Source organism: Alosa sapidissima, chromosome 21 (genome assembly GCF_018492685.1).
Source record: "Alosa sapidissima isolate fAloSap1 chromosome 21, fAloSap1.pri, whole genome shotgun sequence".
Classification (NCBI taxonomy): domain Eukaryota; kingdom Metazoa; phylum Chordata; class Actinopteri; order Clupeiformes; family Clupeidae; genus Alosa; species Alosa sapidissima.
The window spans coordinates 6827604-6836521 of NC_055977.1; the positions used below are offsets into that span (position 1 = coordinate 6827604).

The 8918-nt window shown below is 38.7% G+C and overlaps 1 protein-coding gene across 1 annotated transcript in view; it reads right to left on the reverse strand.

Annotated features, from left to right (window-relative positions):
* Positions 1 to 1017, reverse strand: part of LOC121695544 — a 24480-nt gene extending 23463 nt beyond the window's left edge. The window contains exon 1 of the mRNA XM_042076504.1: positions 990 to 1017. Within this exon, the coding sequence (XP_041932438.1) occupies positions 990 to 993 (4 nt within the window). The 5' untranslated portion in view covers positions 994 to 1017. The remainder of the gene's footprint in view (positions 1 to 989) is intronic.
* Between the last annotated feature and the right edge of the window lie 7901 nt (positions 1018 to 8918).

Below are 8918 nucleotides of genomic sequence, written 5' to 3' on the forward strand. Positions count from 1 at the left end.
ATACAAATATTTTCTATTTCAACATTTGGTTGAGTGAAGTTGATTTCAAATCCGCCCTAAAAATAAAACTAAATTGTGATTGTCTGGATTGTGAAAGCATGCATGATTGTGTAATACCTTATCGCACAGATTTACAAAGTTGCTCAGCCTCTCTTTGATCTTTGCTCGCATGCTTTGCACGCCTAAACCACACTGCGTAGCCTAGAGAACAGCGAGGGGCCAGTGAGAGTGAGGGGCCTGCTTCACACATCTGTTAAACCGGACGGCTCCACACCCTGCACAGAGTTGGTGTCTTCACCGGATGCCCACTCGATGTGTTGACTGTTCCACCCACGGCTCTGGCCAAGTTTGAATTTCTAAAGATGCAACTTCAAAACATTGAAATCTGTCCTTGCTGAGCTCAGTACAATGCCTTGAGAATCTCAGGCTACATTTATACGGTGACGATGAAAAGAGAAGACGCAGAAGTGGCGTCTCGTCTTCATTTTTTTATTCGCGTTTAGACGAGCATTCTCAGGGGGAAATCTTTGTTTATATGAAGACGCAAGAGTATGTGATATTCGATTGGATATGCATTCCAGACCACTGGGTGGTGGTGTGATAGAACCCCGGTACGTGACGCGCAGACATTCTAATTTGACAGTTTAGCCAGAGAGGTAATCAAGGATCTTTGGTTTAGCCGTTTAGACGGAGACACAACCCGGGTCGTCTTCAATACTCTACACTCTGGAAGGAGTCTTCAGATTTTTGCGTCTCCAAGCCCCGATGGCGGGGTCGCCGTGTAAACGAAAGGCACTTATGATAAAATATTTTGTCGTCTTCCTTCGCAATCGTTCTCGTATAAACACACACATTACAACTTGTACAATTTTACAGTCTCCAGTAAAGTTGCAAGAAATGATTATGATAAACATAAAGGAAATGATCAAAAGGAAGAACACATATTGAAAAGGAATTGGTGAAAAGGAATGCTACCTTTTTACACCTACTCATAGTGCTTGATGCGCGTGTCTTTGTCTTTGTCCTTGGTGGCCCACACTTTGGGAAACACAGTGCGCTAGAAATGGTAGAATTGTTTTCCACATCCTCCCTTATGCCAAGTTAGTCCAGCGAAGGTTGTCTGACCCGTCCAGACCTGGAGAGTATCTGGAGCATAGGTAGTGAGCTGGTCCCCTTAATGTGCCTTTAATTATCTTTAATTACGCTCCCAGGGAAACGTTGTGCTAATGAGACCAGGTTGCAAAACAGAGTTGCATTGTGTTCATGTCTAGACGTTTGCTACCACAACCACATATTTACAGTAGAAGGACATCTTGATAATGTGCTTTGCTCCAACCTGACCAAGTTACAGGCTTTGTATGTATGTGCAATGTCTGGTAGTCTTAAAGATAAACAGACACTCAAGGTCATTTATTGATAGACCCCTATTTACCATAATGGTATATGACGTCCCCGTTGGTTAGATAGATTTATTATTTGTCCTTTCGGAAAATTGTTCTTCGCCATACAGTACGTCTGATACATTTATACAAAAGACAATAGGACAGTTAGACAAGACAGAATACAAGACAGAATATACAACAGAATTTCCCTCACCCCAAATGCCCCCACCCTACCAAACCCCCACATATACACAGCATCAGGACAGAAGACACAGACCCCAGTACACATTAATAGGATGATAAAGTGCAGTTGTGCATACTGTGACAGTCCAGCTGGAAAGAAAGTGCTGTCCTGCAGGTAACTTCTTGTTCATCAATGTAATACTAGTTGGAATGAATGACCTACTGGCTCAATTTGTTTGGAAAGAAGGTAGCCTGAACCTCCCTGATGGCAACACCTCATTTGCCTGGTGTATGGGATGTGACATATCTTCATTAATTGCTTGACCTTTCTTCAACACCCTTCTTTCACAGGTCGTAGCCATACTGTCTAGTTTTTGCCCCGCAACCTTGCTGGCCATGTTAACTATCTTGGCTTACCTCAGATAGAAAAGTAACATCATATCTCTATCCACTCTAAATTGTCTTAGTTTGCAGCCTCTGCAGCCCTTTTCATAGATGGTGTCGGTCAGGGTCGGACTGGGAAAAAAATTCGGCCCTGGCAATTTTCTCCTGGACGACCCCCCCCCCCCCCCCCCCCCCCCGATTCCCCCCCATAAATAACAAACACACAGTATCATGCTGTAGCAACACTTCATAAACTGAACCCAAACATTTAGATTTGGACCTATAGGTTATTATATAATCAGTATTGTAATTTCTGTCAACTATGACGATCTCCATGCATGTTCAGTAGCCTATATTTTTCCTTTAGTCAAGCAGTGACATGTGGTTTAATCAGTGTTGGGCAAGTTACTTCAAAATCGTCATATATATTACATAATATACATAATATGTATTACTTTTAAGTTACTTTTACCAAAATATCTGGAAATATGGATTTGGAATTCTAAATGCAGTTTATTATGCTCAATGCAGCTCATTGCACTTCTAATGGAGGGTGATGTGGTACAACATAATGACTGAGCTAGGCTTAAGGCTAACAACAGTAGAATGCAATAGGTGCAGTGATGGCTCATGATGCAATACAAGGAACAATCATAGCCAGAATTTTGTTAAAAGAAGACAAAAGGTCAAAGTCTGGTCAATTGTGATAGAAATGCTGTAACTTTAGGCTTAGGCCTACTCATTAAAATCAACAGAGAGCCCACTACCTGTATATTGTAACCCAAAACTTAAAGACATGTCAAGATAGGCTACACAGTGCAGCTACTTGCCATTTTTGTGCCCTAACTGGTGAAATACAGTATTAACCTAAGTATGTCTGCCTGTTCCCAGGGATGGGTAGTATTTCTGAAACATGTAATATGTGTTTCAAATGCAAAATAGTATTTTGTCATTTGTATTTTATTGGGTTGAGGAAATGTCTCTGTATTTTGTATCAAAATACTTTTTTATTGGTGTGTATTTTTGTATTTTAAAAATAGAATCTTTGCTCCTAACGCGATGTTTTGAAATGCTTCTACTATTGTCTACAGGAGCTTCCAATCGCGAGGGAACTTGCATTGTAGGCATAACTAAGGGATGCAATAACACCACCAACAACCAAAACTAGCCTACTCATTGTCAACATGTACATTAAATGTAACGTTTCATGTGAATCAAATTAAAATGTTTTCTTAAGATGTTTTCTTTCTGTGGCCACTTCTTAATGGGACTCAGTATGGAAGTAGGCTAAGTAAAATAGAGATTTTTCAAATAAGATAAGGTTAGGATATGCCCGCTTGACAACGGCAGAGATAACTGGCCTTTGGGCATAGCAACCATCCATTTAGAACGACTGGCCTTCATAGCAGCCAAGGATCTTAGCTGTGATTCATGTAGCTACAGTATGCATGCAATGTGATGCAAAGTATAGAAAGGTGATGAAATCCGGCATCTTTTGTGTTTGTTATTTTTTAAATGTATTTGTCATGTCTTGATGTCACGGGCACGCTGGCGACTACGCCGCTCCACCCCGCATATTTGTTTGTGTGTCTTGTTTGTGGAGCGCTTTGGGTTGCACTCTGTGCATGTTAAATGCGCTTTAAAAATAAAACTGACTTGACTTGACTTGACTTGACTTGAAATATACAGAGACAGGTCAAGAAATATAGTGCAATGTAGAAAGTAGTATACAGTTGATTTACAGAAGGCGGTTTAGATTAATATGAATTAAATATAAATATGTGCAGTGTATTGGCAGTTATCTCATACAATAAGTAGAATAATGTATGTAGATGTAGCAGTAACATTATAATAGTAGAAATAATAATATAGATATATGCAGTGTATTAACAGAATATAATAAAACAGAATAAATATGGATATTCAATATGACAAATATATAACAGATATGTACATAACATACAGCTATGTGCAGTGTGGAAACAGTGTCATTGTAGTGCAGAAACAACATTATAAGAGTAGTAAGAATAAGTCTATGTGCAGGATGAATAGTATGAAGATCAGTAGAATAACTGTAATTACAGTAGGCCTATGTACATTTGTAAATAAATAGAAAACTATGGGTGAGAGGGATAAATTAATTTTATTTAATCGTAAAAGTAAATTGCATTCAATTGGCAATTGGTGGCCGGGGCTCATGTTGGTGTATTGCTGAGGTGCTGCTCATTTTGCTGAATGTGTGTGTGGCTGCTGACCCTTGTAATAAAATGTGTAAATAGTAATCTGACTCAGTCTGGTGTTGTGTGTCTCAGAGGGGATTGCACCTGTGTTAGATAGACAGCACGACACCTACTGGTCGGGGTTTGAACCGGCAACCCTCCGGTTACAAGTCCGAAGCGCTAACCAGTAGGCCACTTTCAATTCTGATCTGAGAAATGCACCAAAGCGACTGAGAAACTGTATATCTGAATCCTGTCTGATCTATATTCTCCTGTGTAAAGCAATGTGAAGTTATTTTCATAAGAAAATAACACTACTTTAGGTTTCTACATAAGAGTGACATGCCACTGTCATAACACTAACCCTAATAACAGTTTGTTATTTATTTAAGGGGCTACCAGAGGAGTTTTGGGAGCGTTCGTCAAAAAAGACGTGACCTTCCCTCCCTCGCTAGCAAGACATTTTTCTATGACCCTCCAAAGTGATTGAGAAAAAACACATGACCCTCCCCAACAATTTATTCATGCTTTCTGTACTGGGTCAATTTGGGAGCTTGTATGCTACCACTCCTTCCTATATGCCTTGTTTTCTCAGAAGAGGGTGTAGTAAAGGAGTAGGTTAAATCACCAAACAACAATATAGCCTACCCATGCAAAAAGCATGTAGCTTATACATTAGTTCAATGCGGTACATCTAGTTATTTTTTGATTTCTTAAAAGATTGAGCTTGGTCTGATGAAAGCCAGACTAGCCATGGACCTCAGTTACACAATGCAAGGGAACATGAATCAGCCTATATTTGCACAAACAATAACGGACAACAGCTCTTCAACTTTGGCCCATTAAAATGTGTATGAACAGTCTAGCGACGCATTTAATCAAGGCCCATTTGGACATGTCAGTTATTTGCACCACTGGTTAGATGTAAAACAGCATTTCGTTTCAGACTACTGTTACTTAATTTGTGCTTGTATGCTATCACTCCTTCCTATATGCCTTGTTTTCTCAGAAGAGGGTGTAGTAAAGGAGTAGGTTAAATCACCAAACAACAATATAGCCTACCCATGCAAAAAGCATGTCGCTTATACATTAGTTCAATATGCCTCTTTGTGGAAGTGTGGGATAGGCTACATTTCAAAGGCTTTCTGTCTTTTTTCTGTTTTTGTTAACTTGTGGAATATTGGAATATTTTTTGTTAACTTCTCAGTTGAAGTGAGTTATTATATAACCTTTACACATTTGTTGAACCATGGTACTAATAAAAACTACAGGATAGTAAGAGCTGAATTGTTGCTTCATTTATCCAATTTCCACCACTATGTAAAACGTGGGCCGGTCTTGGTCCTGAAACTCCCAGGCACTGAATTCTGGCAACTTTGAAAACCAGCTTCTTTTGAAGATGATCAGACACCTTTTCAGTTTCAACTAATGACTGGCATATTAGTAGCTGCTGGACATAGGTGACCTGTGTGTGTGTGTGTGTGTGTGAGAGAGTGAGATGGTGACCTGGGGAGTAAGCCCTAGAAATGCTCATACCACATGACCAAAATGTTCTCCCTACCAGCAGGTCATTTTTTTAAAAGAAATAAGTGATTTATTTTTCATTTTAAGTGACATTTCTGTTTCGTTTTTTTCTTTGATGTCAGCTCTAAAAATATGCTGTTTGTTCTTTGAACTTAAGACAATTGTGCCTGAAAAGTCCTAGAAAATAATGTGATTTTGATTTGATGAGTGAGATTAAGAAGATATGGGAACCCTGAATATGTTTTATGCTTTAATATAAGAAAGCCAAAATAAAGTTCACAATAAAAGTTCAAAATAAAACCACTTGCTTTTTACTTTTACTTCAAATACTTAAGTACATTAAATATCAGAAAATTACTTTTGATACTTAAGTACAGTATATATCACATACTTTAAGACTTTTACTTAAGTAATATTCTAAAAGGTAACTTTCACTTCTACCAAAGTCTTTTTCTATTACGATACTTGTACTTTTACTCAAGTATTGCTTTCTAGTTCTTTATACAACACTGGTCTTGACTGTCTCATTATGTTTGATTAGCGTCTTGTTCCATATTCACCTGTGTGTCCTGGCTTTTGTCCAATGGTTTGGGTTTCCTGGTCACTTTCATAAATATTTGAGATCTTGTGTTTGTCTTGGTCTTTGCTTTGTCCTCTACTGTAACGATGGTTGAACGTGGCTCCAATGAGACCAGGTTGCTATTGCATGCTTGTGTTCATAAGTTCATTCAGTAGAACGAACAGATATGTCTGATTACAGTTACAAATATTGACATCCTTGTTGTGCATCAAGACAAGTGTATCAAGTTTCTGCTACTAAAAAAAAGTGACATATGTCATTAACCCTTCATAATATTAGAGACAACGAGAGAGAGAGAGTAGGTCTGGCAATGTGTAGCCATTATTGGTAATAATATTCAACTATGAATGAACTATGTCTAAGTGTGTAATTGACCTCTACTATGGAGTAAAACTTGTGTCACTTCAAGATATTTTCTATTTGCATTTGGATGGCTGAATTTGAGTAATTGAAAAACCCATTTTTTACAGTATATTTAGAAATAGAATTCAGAAGTTTGGAATTGAATCCCAGTAAACCCGAAACCAAATGTAATATTTGGAAATGTAATTCCTTTGCTCTGACATAATCAGTTGCATGGATGTATTAAAGCATTTGCTGTTTGTTCGAAGCAATGATAATTGTGTTTATGATGTGATGTGCACAAGTGAGAGTTTAAACAAGCAGTTTTGAGAAGTATAAGTATATATACTCTTTTGATCCTGTGAGGGAAATTTGGTCTCAGCATTTATGCCAATCCGTGAATTAGTGAAACACACTCAGCACACAGTGAAGTGAAGCACACACTGATTCCGGCGCAGTGAGCTGCCTGCAACAACAGCGGCGCTCGGGGAGCAGTGAGGGGTTAGGTGCCTTGCACACTTACATTTTTGCTAGCCCAGAGCTAACTTGCAATGCAACTTGCCATAGGTAGTAAGCTTCAATTAACAACCGGATCTCCTTATATGGGCAAAGATTGCCGTTTTGGTTCTTTTTAGGCGAACTTCAGAGGTCTATACAGGACATGAGAGAGCACCATGAATATAGCCATACAGGACATGATAAAGCATCATTTATATCATGGTCTAGGTTAAAAAGGGTGTCGTTTAAAAAGTGATATACTACACCTATGAAGTAGATCTGGTAAAAAAAAAGTTTAATCGCCGTTCCATATCAATGCTTATGAATGGTAACTAAATAGGCCTACCATATAAGCCTACCTGTAGCTTAGGGAAGCTAACAGCTTTCTATTAGGATCTAGTTTGTTAGTTACAGTTTTGTCATAACTCCCTGATGCATTTTTGCATTTAGAATAGCCAGAGCGTGGTTATCTCAATCGGAAAATTAAACAATAATGGGTGCCTATGGACTAGGCTGGGTGAACCCAGCCTGATCTGCCCGCATGTAGCCTACAGGTGTAAGTGACCTTTCATCAATCCAGTTGCAATGGATGAACTGTGATGAACTGCCCTACTTGTGATTGTTTAGAGATTTTAAAGGTTTCATAACAATGCTACATCTTCTTTGGCTATTCTACAATCTATTCACCTTTTCAGCACCAGTAGGCTACTTTCTGTCCAGCCGCACACACACACTCAGGCCAAACAAGCATACACAAAAGTTTCAAGAGTGGGGGATGGAGTAAAATATGGAGACAAATTGAAGTGTGATTTATTTTCGCAGAACGGATGTACAGGACTGAGCGGCGGTCATATTTTGTACCGCTATGCGGTACATCTAGTTATTTTTGTATTTCTTAAAAGATTGAGCTTGGTCTGGTGAAAGCCAGACTAGCCATGGACCTCAGTTACACAATGCAAGGGAACATGAATCAGCCTATATTTGCACGAACAATAACCGACAACAGCTCTTCAACTTTGGCCCGTTAAAATGTGTATGAACAGTCTAGCGACGCATTTAATCAAGGCCCATTTGGACATGTCAGTTATTTGCACCACTGGTTAGATGTAAAACAGCATTTCGTTTCAGACTACTGTTACTTAATTTGTGCATTAACAATAACGTTTCAGACTACTGTTACTTAATTTGTGCATTGACAATAAAGTATCACATGAACTAAAGATGACTAAAATCTTATGTAGAAGAAGAAACATTAACAAAAAATCCATCCATCCAAAAATGACCTTTGTTTTTGATAGCTGTTGAAAACGGCATGGAACTGACAGAGATGTTTTTGTTTATAAATAAATAAATAAATAACATTATGCTGATACCTTTTGCCTTTCCCAAATACAATGTAGCCTACAGGTGTAAGTGACCTTTCATCAATCCAGTTGCAATGGATGAACTGTGATGAACTGCCCTACTTGTGATTGTTTAGAGATTTTAAAGGTTTCAACAATGCTACATCTTCTTTGGCTATTCTACAATCTATTCACCTTTTCAGCACCATTAGGCTACTTTCTGTGCAGCCGCACACACACACACTCAGGCATGCCAAACAAGCATACACAAAAGTTTCAAGAGTGGGGGATAGAGTAAAAGATGGAGACAAATTGAAATGTGATTTATTTTCGCAGAACGGATGTACAGGATTGAGCGGCGGTCATATTTTGTACCGTTATGCGGTACATCTAGTTTCTGATAGTGGACATCTCGTCGGGCATTATCCCTTACGTATATAGCCATACAGGTAAGTGGAAATCA